Source organism: Astyanax mexicanus, chromosome 25 (assembly GCF_023375975.1).
Source record: "Astyanax mexicanus isolate ESR-SI-001 chromosome 25, AstMex3_surface, whole genome shotgun sequence".
Classification (NCBI taxonomy): Eukaryota; Metazoa; Chordata; class Actinopteri; order Characiformes; family Acestrorhamphidae; genus Astyanax; species Astyanax mexicanus.
In genome coordinates, this window is record NC_064432.1 from 23,771,982 (window position 1) to 23,790,380 (window position 18,399).

The 18,399-nt window shown below is 35.6% G+C and overlaps 1 protein-coding gene across 3 annotated transcripts in view; it reads left to right on the top strand.

Annotated features, from left to right (window-relative positions):
• Positions 1–1,546: 1,546 nt before the first annotated feature.
• LOC103022477 (exocyst complex component 1 like) overlaps positions 1,547–18,399 on the top strand; it is a 30,142-nt gene continuing 13,289 nt past the window's right edge. For 2 of the 3 annotated variants that reach the window (XR_007429530.1, XR_007429531.1), the window contains exons 1-2: positions 1,547–1,788; positions 3,527–3,610. Coding sequence is in view for 1 of the 3 variants with exons in the window: in XM_049472435.1 (XP_049328392.1) it covers positions 1,750–1,788; positions 3,527–3,610; positions 14,916–15,128 (336 nt within the window). In the remaining 2 variants the exon portion in view is untranslated. Of the gene's footprint in view, positions 1,789–3,526; positions 3,611–14,915; positions 15,987–18,399 lie in introns of those variants that run through there. The other variant, XM_049472435.1, reaches the window with a different exon arrangement.

The following is an 18,399-nucleotide window of genomic DNA, read 5'->3' on the forward strand; positions in this document are numbered from 1 at the left end:
ATGCGACATTATTTGAAGAGCAAATAGAAGTGAATAGAGTTTTGTCTTAAACCTTTTTTACACCCATGTTTTCAGTTTTAGCATTGTCTGTGTTGTAGGTGCCCTTTTTAATTGTTTTGTACTAACTTTTCAGAGCTAATGTAGAAAAAAATAAATTAAAGTCTCTTGTAACGCCAATTTTATCGATAATTTCTAATGCAGTCGTTCACAATTAGTTCCCGTTTTCTTTATTCTGTTCTGTTGGCTCAGCTGGGATAATTTTTGTTGCAGAACTTCTACTTCAGAGCTGTATAGTTTTAATTTAGGCTGAGAGGATCCTAAAAACAGAAGAACAGCAGAGCCTCAGTTCCGTTACTGGGTGTACTCAGAAGTTCCACTGCCATTCTGTAGGGAAGTCAGGCCTTCAGTTTCTTTGACCTCATACTTTTCACTCCTACTTAGAAGGGTTTTCTGGAACTCCACTTTTTTCCCTCTACTTGAGTCACTATTTTATTGGTATAACTTTTCTTACTGGAGCTGTAGACATCCGTAGGGATGACAGAAATTCTATATAAGACAGAAGAGAGCATATGTAAGACACAAAAGACAGATACTGCAGAATGCACCCCAAAACACTGCATACATGTTATAAAATATATTTTCTGCAGAACTTCTTTTTGTATCATTTTACCCAATCCATTTATTAGTGCAAGCTTGGATCATTATTCATTAATTGAAATTTGACCCGTGTTTCTACTTAAACAAACGAAACACTGGTGTTTATATACAATATAAAAATTTAATGAATAAAAATCATTTTTAAAAACATATCCCAATCAAAGTAAATTATAGTAAATTTAATTATAAATTTAGGTAAATTGTATATACACAAAACTAATTTTTTGTTCAAAATAATTTATTAAATTATTTGTTTATTTAGAGCTAAATAAATATATACACTTACTGACTACTGGCTTACTGAGCTTTTCAACTTTATCTGAATCCCACTTTTCTTTCTTTTTTTGTTTTGTTAGTTTAGATTTGTTTGTTTATTTGTGTTTTTGTTTTAATGTACTTGATGATGTTGGTTGTATATGATATGCATTTGACCTATTATTGTGTCTATTTTAGGCTGATTGATTGTATTGTTACAAAATTATATACAAAAGGAAGCCTATTTCTACCACTTGGAAAAAAGGGTCCTCCACTACGTCATAACTATGAGGTACTAAGTAATTTTTATGAGATAGAAAGTCATGACTTTGGGTGGATATGTTTTAATAAACACAGCGATAAAACCACCCTTTTTGTACGAATAAATACATAAATAAAAAAAATAGATAAATATATTGTAATAATTGTCATATTTTATTTATTCTAATATTAGAGCTTTTTTATGTTAAAGTGGATAAAAAAATTTGCACAATTTTGGACCTGCTTTGTTAAATAAGGGCACACTAGATGACTGACAGACCGCCAGACCAATGAGAACACGGCACGGGCGGGTCTGTGCCCGTGTGACTCCGCCCACTGCGCGTGCGCTTCATTTTCGACAGTTATTTTATTTAAATTAAGCCCGTGATTTTTCTCAGCGTTAGCATTAGCTTCTCCTGTTTTATATTAATTTATTTTAATTATTTACTACGATTTCAGCTACAAATTCAGTCTATTTTAAGTTTATGAACGACTAAACTAACATATGTGCCAAATATAAACGAGTTTTACTAAAATCTGAAGACTTTTAAGCAAATTAACCTTCCTGAGAGTGAAATGGGGACAGCTTCATCTGAGAAGCTCCAATTTTCTGAGGTAAAAAACGAGATAACGTATATTCACAAATGTAGCTGAACCATACCTGTCAAGTTTTAGATTTAAAAATAAGGGATATTTTCCTATGTACGCTTAAAGCCGTCCCACCAGCCCAAGGAAGGTTCAGTATCCCTTACATTTTAAGACAGGTTTACAAAAAATCTTTTGATACAGCCAAATTAAAAACCCTTTTCTATATATTTTTAAAAAAGTTAAGATTTCATGTCTTTTTTTGGCATAAATGCACTCTTTTATATGATATATTTTTTATTTATTTAATGGATTTAAAATTGAACAAAGGGTGCACAAATTCGGCAAAATGACTGTTGGTGACCTAAAAATAGTATTATGAGCTTGTACTAAAAGGACATGGACCAGATATATTCCATCAGTAAAAATTAGTCCTAAGTGTCCTACACAATTAATAATTTTTAATTAATACTTCTTTCTTTTGATCACTCCACCCCTGATCAGTTCAGTTAATTTCGGTCCTCTCCACATTTCTAGTTAAACCGAGTCACAAAAGCTGTATTTTTTTATTTTAAAAGGTTTAATCTGTGTGTTTTATTTTGGAGACGAGTATTTTTAAGCAGCTATCAGAAAAATCTCATCACAGTTTTGCATGATTAGCCTACCGTTACCTTTCTTTTAGAAAAATCGCTGTATATCCAGATCTGTTTTAACATCAGCAGCTCCAACTAGCTGCCTGAACTCACAGCGACGGGGGGGGGGGGGGGGGGGGCTTCCCCACACTGACCCTCCTTTGCAAGCTAATTGGCTGTTTCTCCTGAAAGGCGGGACTTTCTCCTTGAACCGGCTCCACGATTGGTTAAGAGACACAGAGCAGTCAGTGCCCTGTCTCCTCAATAATATATATGTTTTTTTTATCTTAATATAATACGGGAAATTTACGGGAAAATAATAATACGGGAAGACGGCGGGAAAGAGGAGTAAAATACGGTAGTTTCCCGGCCAAAACGGGAGACTTGACAGGTATGAGCTGAACAGATATTTGGATTTGAGTTGTTGTAACTTACATCTGGGTCAGTCTGTGGTTAATCCGTTAGCTTTAGCTTATCTTAGCTAGGTTAAAGTTAGCCTGCTTTCAACTGAATAACCTCTTCTTTTCGCGCCACTGTAAATCCAGCTCGAGCGCGAGTGTTCCACAGGAACAAATATAATGTGTTAGCACACATATAATGTGTGAACACATATAATGTGTTAGCACTAGGAGCTAACACATTATATGGACAAAAGTATTTGGACATCTGCCTATTCACAGTTTCTTCTGAATAAATAATAAATAAAATAGTTTATTTTAGAAGGCTTTCACCCAGGTTCTGGAGCGTTTTTGTGAGGATTTTTGTATTCAGTTACTCTATGACAATTTAATATTATTTATATAACGTTATTTAATTTATTTACTGTATAAAATATCTAGTTGTGGTCTATAACAGCCAGGTTTGACCGTTCAGAATCATGTGTTCAGCCTTTAGAGTCAGGTTTAGGACCTGTTTAGAACCAGGTTTGAATGTTTAGAGCTAGGTTTGAGTGTTCAGATCTAGGTTTAAGCATTCAGAGCTAGGTTTAAGCTTTTGTTATGATACCAGAATATATACCAGCATTTTAAAGAGTAATAATCTATTTAATTTACAGTCAGATTAGATAATTGCTGTTTGCATTAATTTGCATATTTTATTTAACTAGCTAATGGCGTTTTTTCTGTTGATTGTCACAGAAAGTCTGGTGCTCTTCATATTGTGGTGCTGTTCATCTTGAGGACAGGTGTTTACTCAGCAATTTTGATCTACCTGAAGATTCTGTAAGTACTCAAACTTATTTACATATTGAACCACAGGTTTATATGTAATATGCATGTTATTTTAAACAGAATCTACCTTAGATGTGTTGTACAGCTGTCAAATTTTTAAATATAACCAGTGCGTGTTCAACTCCTGTTGGTCCTGATCACATCATGTGTGTCCATGAAAAAGATTCATATATTAATTAAAGGGGATAGACATACCAAGGGAAGTAAGGCAGTCCAAGGTCGGTACACTGCATGGGTTATCACACAGCCAAGACAAAAATCGTAGTCCATGTGAAAAACAGGTGTGACACTAAAATATTGTAAGGTATATCAAAATTTCTGTCAATAAACAATATATAAAAGCATATAACCATTGATGGGCCTATTAACATAGATTAATTAATCCAAGAGCATGTAAATAATTAAATTAATTGTTTAATTGCCTGAAAGTACTGATTATAGCATATAATCATATAGAATATAGAATAAAAAAATATTCTGTGCTTTATGGTGTCAGTTTGTGTTCAACTGGTCCGCTGAGATAAAATGTGTCACCGCAGTGAGTTATGAAGGAATACGATGTATGTAAACTGCATGAATCTGTTTATGTGCTTTACTGAATGTAGCAGCATCGCTATCCTCCACAGCACTGAGATAAGACCTGTACGTGCAGTGAGCTGAACTCTCTAATCTCTGAAATCTACAGTTTTCTAAATTTCTACATAAATCTGACCTAAAAGTTAATTATATTTTCATACATGGCCTAAAAGTAGATTAAAGAAGCTAATATTTTATTTATGAGTGGCAAACTTATGTGAATCTTTGTTTTCAGTGTACTCATATTACCTTTAATATTATTTAATATTATTATTACCTTGTGTGTGTCATTACTTTGTGTCATTATCTTGTGTCATTACTTATAAGGTAATAAATTATGAGAATATGAGCAATATTTTCTATTTCTACTATTAAACCATGGGACATTTTATGACCTCACACATAAAGAACAAATGTGGAGGAATAATGCCAACCTTTGGAAATTAACTTTTATTTTTTTTATTATTAAGTTGAAAAACATGTATTAAGTACTTTGAGTAACAATAGTGGTGTAGCTATTCATTTAAATTCTCATTTAATTGAGATCCTCCTCATGCACATGCACTCATCATAAGCATAAAAAAGTTGTTTAATGATTTACAGTAATCACATATGTTCACATTATGAAATAAATGATTTGTTTGCTGTAATTTGTGTTTTTTATCACTTAACACAAATCTGAATGTCTATAAACAAAGAAAAAATAGCAAAACAAATGTTCAGAAATAAATTCTGTCCAACAACCAACAAGATTTTAAATAAAAGAAGCAAAACATTTCTTTATGTTCTGAAAACAAAGCAAAAATAATAAATTCAACAAGATAACACATGATAAAAATTTGTCTGAAAATGCATAAAATGATCTTTATCCAGCATTAGAGATATTTAACATTTAATATAAGAAAATGCTTTGTAAACTGATGATATAAGATCAGCTTTACCCATTTTTGTGCTGAGAGTGAGATGGCAGGTGCGCTGTTAGATAATACACATCTCTTTTGCTGCCATTCTGATAACACTAGCTGCTCAGCTCAGACTGACTGATGCTCAGTGTTGAGCTCTGACTGAGTTTAGTGAGTTCTGAGCTTCTCTTTACAGACCAGCACACACAGGAGAGGGTCCGAGATCACTCTCAGGCTCACTAGAAAAGGAGGTAGTAGATGTGTTTCTCTGCCAAAATCTGGTTTTATTTGTTGTAAAATGATTAACGCAGCTACTGCTTGTACAGTGTAATAAACCATAAGGTGCACCGCATTATAAGGTGCACTATCAGCAGAAGAGGCGGTAGAGTGTGGTTGAAATGCACTTTGATGTTTTTTAAATATAAAAAATATAAACGCAAATTTCAGTTAAATAGTAGAGAAGTGAAAAAAAAAGTTGTGTTCAGTGCAAGTGCTTTTCTATTTAATTTTTTATTTCCAAAACTGCACTTGTATGATGAGAGAATGAGGGAGAATGAGCTTCAGGTGCATCTGTTGTTGTTTGTACACCACAAACCATAACCGTGCAGTTGAGCTCTCCACAACACACTCCATTAAAAAAAAAAAAACAGTGTAAACTAGAGCTTAGATCAGAATAAAAAAATCTAGCCCGAGCACGTTCTGCCCGAGCCCGAATTAAGCCCAACGTTTTTTAGTACGCAGTGCATTAAATCTGACCTTTTTAAAAACAGTTTTAGGATGTTTGAATGAGCGAAATCTGTTCAGAATGATGTTAATTAATATTACAACACTGAAAAAAAGCATAGACCTATTATTTAAGAAAAATGTTTATTGATAACCGGTCTTCATGTCTACTCTAATATAATTAACAATATTTAAGAATATGAAACACTTTCTGAACAATTTTTTTATTTTTAGCATATAACTTATGGATATAACACAAAAACAACAATAAGGCTATGCACTGCACACAAATTAAACCTAAATAGACCAATAACAATAATATATTTTACAATTACTTTCATCTACTCTTAAATAATTAACATTGTTTAAGAATATAAAATACTGTCTGAACAAACAATTTTTTAAGCATATAGCTTATGTGCAAAACACAAAGAACAACAATATGGCTATGCACTTCACAAAAATTAAATTGAAATAGACCAAGAACAAAAACATAATTTACAATTATTTTTATCTACTATAAAATAATGAATAATGACGTTTTAGAATATAAAACACTTTTTGAACAAACCTTTTTTTTTATTTTAAGCATATAGCCTACATTCAAAACACAAAAACAGCAATAAGGGTACGCGCTGTATTTTTTCTGTATAATGCTAGGAGCATGCTGAATTAACACACTCTATAAAGCCAACACACGTGTTGTTACTATCAACAACTAACTTAAAGTAGCTCCATACCTCAAACATTCTTTCTCATTGGGCCAAAATTAGCTCACCTGCAAATCAAGTGTGTAATGCAGAGACTGAGCAGTTCCAGAGCTGCGTGATTATAACATTCTAACTTGTGCAACTTTTTGCAGGTGAACAAGGATACCTGCACAGAAAATACATTATACAATACAATATTGTACAATATTGTAATTTACTAACACATTTAAGCATGTCATGGTAGTAAAATTAAACAAGGATGTACACTATACAGCCAAAAGTATCCGCTCGCCTGCATCAGCAGCTTGGGATTAATCTGGAGTCTGATTACATTAATGCAGGTTAACTGGTGATTATGTACTTGGTAATCTACCTAGTTCAGTTAATAATTTGCGATCAAGCATGCAGAACGGTTAGAGTTTCAACACTAGGGCTGCCACAGACGATTATTTTTATAGTCGACTAATCACCGATTATTTTTTATGATTAGTCGACTAATCGGATCATACGTTAATTGAATATAAAACACAGTTTATCACAATAGAATGCAGCTGCTATTATACAACCAACATTAGATTTCAGCTATATGCTAACTAAAAATAAAAACAATTAAAATCATAGTTCATTAAACCTTTAATGAAATATGCAGCTTGTTGTAACAGACAATTATTTTACTGTTTAGCATAAAGTGTAAACAACTGTGTAAAATAAGGATAAGGCACTGGCATTTATGAAACATCTCAACCGTGAGGTTGTTTGAACTATTATGAAAAAAAAGTATATTAATAAAAAATGCCTCTCTGTCCAGATATTGTGTACATTACCGTACACAGGGCAGCGGTCTGCACAGATCTGATTGGCAGAGGAGAGCGTTTGGTGATTTTACACCACACATGACTGATCTGTGAGTTTACTGCACCGAAAAGCACTGAAAACAGAAGCCACTGTCAGAATGAAATCCTTCTCTGTAGTTTATCGGTTTGGGACGGCATTTGTGACAACGTCTGGGTCCGGATCCGGATCGCGGTCCGCCTATTAGTGACCTCTGTTTTAAAGCTATCAAGATGAGTAAGTTAAGTACTAAGTTAACGCTCTGTTTACGCTAATTTTAGCAGCTAAATAGCAATTTAGCTTCTTCGTCATTTAATCAGCCACAACATGCCTCCTTTCCAGGTGCTCGTGCATCGCGGTTGTGCTGCCGAGGAAGGCAAGTTCTTCATTGCAGATATTGCATTGCACGCGTTTCACTTTTATTTTCTTGGTGATCCCACACTTCTGAGTTCTGTAGCGGGGTAGCCATGAAACCAGAGCCTGTCTGTATAATGTCCTGAGATGTCGTCCACTACCTACCCCGGTTTCCACTACTGCGCATGTGCGTCCAGGACAGAAAGGCAGTCGCAGCAGTTTGGAGAGAAAAACAAAGAAAAAAAAAAAACGACTAATCGACTATTAAATTAGTCGTCGACTATTTTAATAGTCGACATAATCGTGACTAGTCGACTAATCGTGGCAGCCCTAATTTACATTAATTTACAGCAGTATGAACTAATTATTTTTTATTTTTATTTTTAGTATAAAACAAAACATTGTTTAAATACTTACTGAAGCTAAAACAGAGCTATATATACGTGAACTGCACCCACAGACCAGCAGCAAAATACACTATAAACAAAGAGAATAATAAAATGTAATTGCTAATTGCTAATACCCCAAAAGAATATTACTAAATATTAGGGCTGAAACGATTAGTCGACATAATCGACAACGTCGACTATAAAAAATCGTCGACGAGGAATTTCATTGTCGACGCGTCGGTATTTTTGCAATGCACTGAAGGAACTATAGGGGGCAGTATTACTTACGCTGCGTACAACGAGTGCGGTCAGTGCTAACAAAGAAGAGCAGCTTGAATGATGGCGCAGCATGAAGACGGAGAGGCAGCGAAAGCGAGACCTAAACTTTCCAAAGTTTGGGGACATTTCAGCCAAAATAAAGAAAAAAAACAAGTTGAATGCAGACACTGCAAAGCAGAGTTATCATTTCACGGCAGCACCACGGTGATGCATGAGCATCTAAAACGCAAGCACCCTGGAGCTCTGAGTTCAAGCGCTAGTTCGGACGTGTAAGTTTTTACATTGCTTCGTGTTTAAGCCAACGAACCTAGCTAATGTTTGTAGTTAGTTTACCTGTCAGAAAACTTCTAAAAGAGCGCTATTTTTCAGGATTGTTAGCTGTCTAACGTATTACGTTATTCATATGAGTTAGCTATGTATTTAACATTTTACTCGTGCAAAAAGAATTCATTCTGTTAAATAATGAGCCTCTTTTACTTGGTTGGTTGCTAGCTTAGCTTAGCTAGTCTGTGTCGAAACTCAATAATTCAGTGAAGGTATTTAAGCTGTCATGTTTAGTTGGCATAGCCAGTACTCTATTTGTGATACATAGCGTTCAGCTGTAGTGATTTGTTAATATTACTGGCTTCCCCCTCCCATATATCCTAGATTAGGAGTTTACTATATTTTATATTGATCTGTCTTCTTTTAAATTTAGTTTTATTGTACAGAACTTTGACACTTAATGTCCTTTAAATGTGCTTTATAAATCAATCTAGTATAGTGGTGAAGAGTGGTGAAAACCTATTTTGAGTTACACATTTGCACATTATCTTAATTTAAAAGACATGGTGCACTTTTATTTTGTATTACCTAATTTAAATTTATTTATTTATTATTTTTTTTATTGTGACATTAATAGTGCATGTTAATGTTTCAAATAAATTTGATTAAGCTATCAAGCTTTAGTTTCATATTCATGTTTAATGGCGCCTTATTTTGATTTGATATTGGAAATAAATAACAACAAAGATGCTATCTGATGGTATGACAAATAATCGTGACTAATCGACTAATCGAAAAAATAATCGACAGATTAGTCGACTACTAAAATAGTCGTTAGTTGCAGCCCTACTTTATATTCAATTGTATGCTGATTATGATGGAGCACACATTAAACACGAACAGGGACTTTAATGTATAAAGCGCACACATCAAAAATAATCATATTGATGTTTATTGAAAAATAAAAACAATGAGAAATCTCACACCTCCAGTAGCCAATGAAGAAAAAAACATTCTATAACTTAATTAATAACAATAACACCAACCTTGCTTATAAGTACTGATCCTAGATCAGAAAATCTGAATATATTTATATAAACTCTGCAGTATTACAGTCAGGATGCTGATCAGAGCATAAGAATTTCTTTGCTGCTGTTTTATTGTATCCAACACTAACAGGCTCTGATTAAAAATTGACAAATATATATATATATATATACACTACCGTTCAAAAGTTTGGGGTCACATTGAAACGTCCTTATTTTTGAAGGAAAAGCACTGTACTTTTCAATGAAGATAACTTTAAACTAGTCCTAACTTTAGACAAATACACTCTGTACATTGTTAATGTGGAAAATAACTATTCTAGCTGCAAATGTCTGGTTTTGGTGCAATATCTACATAGGTGTATAGAGGCCCATTTCCAGCAACTATCACTCCAGTGTTCTAATGGTACAATGTGTTTGCTCATTGGCTCAGAAGGCTAATTGATTATTAGAAAACCCTTGTGCAATCATGTTCACACACCTGAAAACAGTCTAGCTCATTACAGAAGCTACAAAACTGACCTTCCTTTGAGCAGATTGAGTTTCTGGAGCATCACATTTGTGGGGTCAATTAAACGCTCAAAATGGCCAGAAAAAGTCTATTCTTGTTCTTAGAAATGAAGGCTATTCCATGCGAGAAATTGCTAAGAAATTGAAGATTTCCTACAACGGTGTGTACTACTCCCTTCAGAGGACAGCACAAACAGGCTCTAACCAGAGTAGAAAAAGAAGTGGGAGGCCGCGTTGCACAACTAAGCAAGAAGATAAGTACATTAGAGTCTCTAGTTTGAGAAACAGACGCCTCACAGGTCTCCAACTGGCATCTTCATTAAATAGTACCCGCAAAACACCAGTGTCAACATCTACAGTGAAGAGGCGGCTGTGGGATTTTGGGCTTCAGGGCAGAGTGGCAAAGAAAAAGCCATATCTGAGACTGGCTAATAAAAGAAAAAGATTAAGATGGGCAAAAGAACACAGACATTGGACAGAGGAAGACTGGAAAAAAGTGTTGTGGACGGATGAATCCAAGTTTGAGGTGTTTGGATCACAAAGAAGAACGTTTGTGAGACGCAGAACAAATGAAAAGATGCTGGAAGAATGCCTGACGCCATCTGTTAAGCATGGTGGAGGTAATGTGATGGTCTGGGGTTGCTTTGGTGCTGGTAAGGTGGGAGATTTGTACAGGGTATAAGGGATTCTGAATAAGGAAGGCTATCACTCCATTTTGCAACGCCATGCCATACCCAGTGGACAGCGCCTGATCGGGGCCAATTTCGTCCTACAACAGGACAATGACCCTAAACACACCTCCAAATTGTGCAAGAACTATTTACAGCAGAAGCAGGCAGCTGGTATTCTATTGGTAATGGAGTGGCCAGCGCAGTCACCAGATCTGAACCCCATTGAGCTGTTGTGGGAGCAGCTTGACCGTATGGTACGCCAGAAGTGCCCATCCAACCAATCCAACTTGTGGGAGCTGCTTCTAGAAGCGTGGGGTGCAATTTCTCCAGCTTACCTCAACAAATTAACTGCTAGAATGCCAAAGGTGTGCAATGCTGTAATTGCTGCAAATGGAGGATTCTTTGATGAAAGCAAAGTTTGATGTAAAAACAATGTTATTTCAAATACAAATCATTATTTCTAACCTTGTCAATGTCTTGACTCTATTTTCTATTCATTTCACAACATATGGTGGTGAATAAGTGTGACTTTTCATGGAAAACACAAAATTGTTTGAGTGCCCCCTACACTTTTGAACGGTAGTGTATATATCTGAATCAGTCTGAAACTAATATGTGCCTGTTCGTTTTTAAATCTTAAGGTGTGTTTTTAATGCTCTGTAAAAATCAAATGCGGTATAAAAAGCCCTTAAATAGGTGACATCACTCCTCAGAAACATCAGTGGACATCTCGATACATATTGTAATGATTTAACTCATGTTTTTAGTAACGTGAACTAAACTAAATACCCAAGGGAAGATTCAACTTGTTGATTACAAACTAAAGGTGAATTTGTGATCTGTTGCTTCCAAAAGTTTCCAAAAACCTCACATGTGAAGATTACAGATGAGAAGATCATCATTAATCTGATCAGTAATCTTTTCTGTATACTTTAATTAATTATAAGAAGTAAATCGATCCCGTTTGGATCTTTTAAGACATTAGAATTAGGTAAGTCATTTTGATTAGGTAAGATATTGTGTAATGATGACTTCTTCAGAAAAAATATTGGAAAAAAAAATAGGCTAAAACTAGGTAAGTCACTTTATACACATATTAAAAATAAGGTAATTTTGGTGTGGTATTAATTGGAATACCCACTCTGAACCAAAATTAGAGCACAGACTGCACTCGAGCAGAGAATAGGACTCGCCCTAAAGTGCAGAAAGAATTTCATCTTCGCCTTCTTCACTAAAGCTCCTCAGTTCCTGTTCCACTCACCATCTGGGCATCACTTCCAGAAGAACATCTGACTAACAACGAAGAAAGAAACAGCTTCATTTCAGGTAGAAATAGTCTTATATATACTTTACAAATGTTGTGTACATATACATTTATGATAAAATAATTTAGTTTTTAGAAATTAGATTGTTAGTCAGTAAACATATTACCGGTAGTCATTTTACCAAGTAAGACCCCAGCCTTCTGAAGTTTGAAACTGAAACTGTATCTGACATTTTTAAGATGAAAATCATATATATATATATATATGATTTTCATCTTAAAAATGTCAGATACAGTTTCAGTGATGTGAAAAAGTGATGTGAAAAAGTGATGTGAAAAAGTGATGTGAAAAAGTGTTTGCCCCTTCATCATGATTTTTATTAAATATTAATTGAATATTAGTCAAAGACAACACACTAAACAGAAAATGCAGTTTTTAAATGAAGGTTTTTATATAAAGGGAGAAAAAAAAGTCTAAACCTTCATGAAACCTGGGTTCAAAGTGTTTGCCTCTAAACCAAAAAACTGGTTGTTCCACCCTTAGCAGCGACATCTGCGATCAAGCATTTGCGGTAACTTGCAGTGAGTCTCTGTGGCAGAATGTTTGCTTCACTACTCTTTTACAGAATTGTTGTAATTCCTCCAAGTTTTTTTCAGCAAGAATCGTCTTTTTAAGATCATTCCACAGCATCTCAATAGGATTTAGGTCAGGACTTTGACTAGGCCACTCCAAAATCTTCAGGTTGTTTTTCTTCAACCATTCAGAGGTGGTATGTTTTGGATCATTGTCCTGCTGCAGAAACCAAGTTCAGCTTGAGGTCACAAACAGATGACCTGACATTCTTCTTTTGGATAGACAGCAAAATTCCATTTTCCAATTTCTAATTTCCATGGTTTCATTTATCACAGAAAGACTTTCAGCTCCTGAAGCAACAAATCAACCCCAGACCATCACACGACCAACACCATATTTTATTGTAGATGTGATGTTTTTTCTCTGAAATGCGGTGTTACTTTTACGCCAGATGTTATAAGACACACACCTTCTAAAACGTCTTGTCAGTCAACAGAATATTTTCCTAAAAGCCTTGTGGGGATTATTAAGATATTTTCTGGCAAAATTGAGACAAGCTTTAATGTTCTTTTGCTCAGCAGCGGTTTTTGTCCTGGCACTCTGCCATGCAGACCATTTTTGCCTAGTGTTATACTAGCATAAACACTGACATTAACAGAAGCAAGTTCTGCAGTTATTTGGATGTTGTTGTGGGGTCTTTTATGACCTCTTGGATGAGTCGTCGCTGCGCTCTTGTGATAATTTCGGTCAGCCGGCCACTGTTTCACGTTTGTGGATAATGCCTCTCATTGTGGTCTGCTGGAGTCGTTAGAAATGGCTTTATACCTTTTTCCAGACTAATAGATTTCAGTCATTTTCTTCTCATTTGTTCTGAATTTCTTTGGCAGGGGTGTTGCCAAATGTTTTTTTTTTTTTTTTTTTTTTTACATATATTTTTTTAAGCATCCTGCATAATATGTAGTTTTTATATTGGATGGATTTAAAAGTGTGCTGTAATTCAGCAAGGTTAATTGTTGCTGTCTTATTAAAAAACTTGGAAACAAGAGGAAAAAACTGCATGTGACAGAAAATGAAAATGCCAAACTGTCAAAACATAAAAAAAACATCACTAGCTTTAGCATTTTATGTAACAATGTCATTTATTCCTCTTTTCTAGTAGCAAAAGTATAGCTACCTTTTACTGTTGCTCACTTAAACAAACCAGGTCTCTGATCTCCTCTGAACATCACACAGGCCTAGTCATAAGTCAGTGAGTGATTCCAGGTTACTTCCAAACTTTAAATTTCAGCCGTCCACGAACATCACCTTCATACGTAGAAAGAGAATGTTACTGTTGTAAAGCTTTGTTGATTAGTTACTAAAACGATGGAGCATGATGTTTTTCAGTAACAGTATTTAGTTAAATAGCTAAATCATTACTAGAGAAACTATGTGTGTTAAAACAAGCTGATAAACTAAACTTAACAGAAGATTGGTGGCTTTACTATAAACATTATGTTCGGGGCTCGTTCCAAAACGTTCGCGGCTATAGCCCCGGAAGCTCAGGCCAGGCGACGCCCCTGGATATTGACATGATGTCTAGCTTTTGAGTGTCTTTTGGTCTACTTGGCTTTGTATGGCAGGCCCTATTCAAGTGATTACTTGATTGAGAACAGGTGTAAGTAATTAGGTGTTTGTGTGGCTAGAGAAACTGAACTCGTGTGAAAGACCACATTTAAGTTTTCTTTTAACTGGTGGGGGCAAACACTTTTCACACAGGGCCATGTATATTTTTCTTTGGCTAACATTTAAGAGTGACAGACATGCAACAAAATAAATCATGAAGGGGTAAACTGCAATATTTATAATTTTTTATTACAATTTATTACATTTATTATAATTTTATTTTTATTTTACTATTAAAGGCTCAAGTCTAAAAAGACAGAAAAGGTGAAATAAATTATGATTAATCACAGAATATTGCCATGGTTAGTTTGATTAATTTTCTTTTATAGGATGACACCCCTACTATTTATATTGGAGTAAGATAGTATGACCTATTATGACCTGTATTATTAGTTATGACAGATCTTATTGTCTGTTTTTTTACAGTGCATTTATCTATTGGAAATTTAAGTGGTAAATCTTTACTTTCAGTAAAATAATTACACAGAGCTCTGTAAAAATTAAATAAATAATTAATTCTCTGCCTTTTCTCTTACAGGACAAACAACAGCAGAATCATTGTGTATTACAATGGCACATGTCCTGTTCTTCCCTTATTGCTCCAGATATCACTGGATTTCAGAAGATCCTGTACCGTGGAAGATTGCACTGTCCATCTTCCTCATTGTTGAAGTGTTTGTGGGTCTGCAAGCGTGTCATCCTGTTTGTGGGTTTGAGTGTCATCCTTCATGATCATGCTCCTCTTCTGTGATCTGCTGGCGCTGCTTCTGAATCCATACATAGTGACCAAACTGTATCAGGATGAAAACTGCTGGGAGGAAAGCACAGCATGCCGGATCTTGTCATCTTTATGGTCTGGGTCATTATTCTGTGCACTTCATCTCCAACCAGTGGTGGCACTGGAGGGCGCTCTCTCTGTGAGACATTCTTCCTGCTCGGCTCATTTTTTCTTTCCTTCTTGCTCCATCGTGATCTCCATCATTGGGTTTGCTTTCTTCTTCTTCTGTGAGTTTTATGAAGTAACGTTCCTCACACTCCTGGGTCTGCCGCTGTCTTTAGCATTAACAGCAATATCATGCATAGTTACGCGTAGGGCTCCACCCAATATCAACATTAACCCCTACAGAACCCTGAAGCCCAGCTGTTTTGTGTTAGCTTTCGTCTCATTCACTGTGATCCTGCACCTGATTCTGGTTATCGTCTGTGCTGATATTAAGAGTATGTATTGGCGTTTGTGGGTGATGTGCTTCATTCTAATGAGTTTGAGAGTGATCACAGACCCACTGCTGTGTGTTCTGGTCTATAGAAAGGATCTCTGGGTTCAGTGTCCACCAACACCTGCAGAGCCCGATGATAATATAGAGCTAGTTCACATTCAGAGCTCAGATACACCAAACGCTCACACAGCTCAGTCAGTGTGAGGAGAACAGCTTGAGTTTCCCCACAGTATCTTCACAAGCATTGAATTTTTGACTGCACTGTTTCTGTACGTCTGCTGTCTTGAAACGTGTCAATTTTCTTACAAATCAGACTAAATTCAAGAAAAGATTAAGAGAGTATGTAAATTTGTATAATGTAAAATAAACGTCTGCTTTCTAGTGCTCTAATACATCAAGGTTTTTATTTCATCTGTATTCAATTTTGTAATCAATTTGTATTTGCTACAGGGTTTGTATGGTCATGAAAAATCTGGAATTTTAAAAAAGCAGTTTCCAGGCCTGAATAAATTTAGGAAAAAGAAAAATACCCAGAAAGTTTTGTAAAAGTCATTAAAATGTTTGGGCAAATCAGTCATGTCTTTTCGCATTAGCTAGCTGGTCTTCAAACGTGATTTTGAGGGCACTTTAAAAATTCCATAATGCATCATGATTTATAGTAAACATTGCTGCTTACTAATCTGGGTTGCCAGGTTGTTACTGGGTAAAACGTGTTTCAAATTTGCCAAAATACTGAGAAAACCAATAAATATATCTGCATGTTTGTATTATGTGGTTTGTGCATTGTATCATAGGACATACAAACTAAAGCAAAGTAATTACAGTACATAAAAATAAGCTCACAAGCAATAAAAGAAATAAATACTCATATATATAATAACGAACATAAACACAGCTTATACAGATTTCCATCAACAGGACTAAAAGCTCTGTCTCTGCAAGGTTAGATATCTAAATACAACTCTGATGAGTTCAATTTCCAAACTCCTAACACTTGTTAGTTTTGTTCACCTGTCAAAGCACAGTTTTTCCTCCAGACAATTTCAGACACAACTCAACATTTAGCGTGAACTCTCCCAGTCTGGCAACATTTTGAGCCGGTGTAAGAGAAATGAACTTTAACTCAGAGCTCAGTTTAGTGTGTTTATGGAGTTTTTAACACGGCTCAACCCCTCACCTGTGTGTGTTGTATGTGACCGGTGCTGGCACATGATAATGATGAGGGAGTTTTCAAATTCACTCCTGTTTTACCACGACTTAGTGAACTACATAGTGTATCCCTAAATAATAATAAAATCCTTATTTAATCAATTGTGAATAAAACATTGTAATTTAATCCGCATCTAAAAAAAAGAAAGAAAGAAACTGTATAAAACAGTAACTCAAACAGATCATCCTTATAATTCCATTTATACAGTTTCTTTTTGTAAAATCATGTTTCCATAAACATCTCAGTGTATTCTATCCTTTTTTTCCCATTGTCCCAAGTTTACATTGAAAACTTTACTAAGGAAAGTTTGCAAACAGATTTTTTACAGTGTGGTTCTTCATGAACCCTTATTGCTCCTTCTGTGGAACCGGTAGGTTTATTAAAGTGTATGTGTGTTAATGAAGTACATTTATCAAAGGCAGCTTTATCATATAGTGGTGTCAACAAATCAATTTAAATCATTATTCTTTAACAAGCCATCTATGCACCTTTAGCCAATGTGCTGTACAATAAAAACAAGTGAATAATATCATTAGTCACACCCTGAGTTTAGTTTACGGGTAAGTCCTGTAAAGCGATGGCCTCTGGGTTTGTTTGTGGTTGTCCCACCTGAATCGGGTGAACCTTTTTGTAGACCAGCACACACAGAATTGGGTCAAATATCATCCTGAAGCTTCTCATTGAAAAGGTAATGAGATAAGTGTGGAGAAGGAACCACATCTCAGTTTTGCGTAGGTGTTCATAGTCTAGGTTTGCTATAAATGTGGTCACTAAATTGGGCAAGTAGGCAACAACTATCGTAATCATGGCAACAGTCAACACCCAGTATGCTGGTTTTCTATTTGTACTCAAGTTGTTAAGTGGAGGAGGCGGGGCTTTACAGGTGAAGACGACTGTCATGGTTAATATTCCGATTGACGGTAGACAGAATGCTACATCAGACTGAGTCAAAGCGCACGTGTAGGCGAGGAGGTACGCAGAGACGGAGAGCGTGACTGAACACGGCAGGGAGAAGAGGTCCTCAGTGTAGAGCGTATGTCTCAGGGACAACACGCTCTCTAGCGCCACCAGCTGGTGCAAGTACAGGCCGCAGAGGTCAGCCGTTTTATAGATAATAACTCCCACAGTACAAACTCTTGATTTGCAATCCAAATTCAAACTATTTATGACTGCAAATGCAGTGAAGAGTGACTGCAGAAGGAGGTTAATGATGAGGAAAACGATAAAGGCTTGCGTTGGGTGTACGTTCTTGTAGCGCGTGTACAGATTTGGGAGGAACAATTTGAGAAGTCCAAGAGCAATACTTAGACTAGTAAGGAGAATAAACATAGGAGCAAAAGGAGTTTTCAGGACAGAGTCTTCATCAGGAGTGTGATTCATGGTGATGCACTTTGAAACTAAGAGAAGAAAAAGACACAAAATGAGCCACAACCTAAGTAGGATCCGTTCCATTCCAAAGCCAAGTTTCCAAAGAGAAACAAGGTTTTAATGACAAATAGTACACACACTTGGGCATTCCAGAATACTCCAGTTAAGAGTATATGTATATGCACTGAAAAATACCACAATACTCCATACTCTGATCATAGAAATGG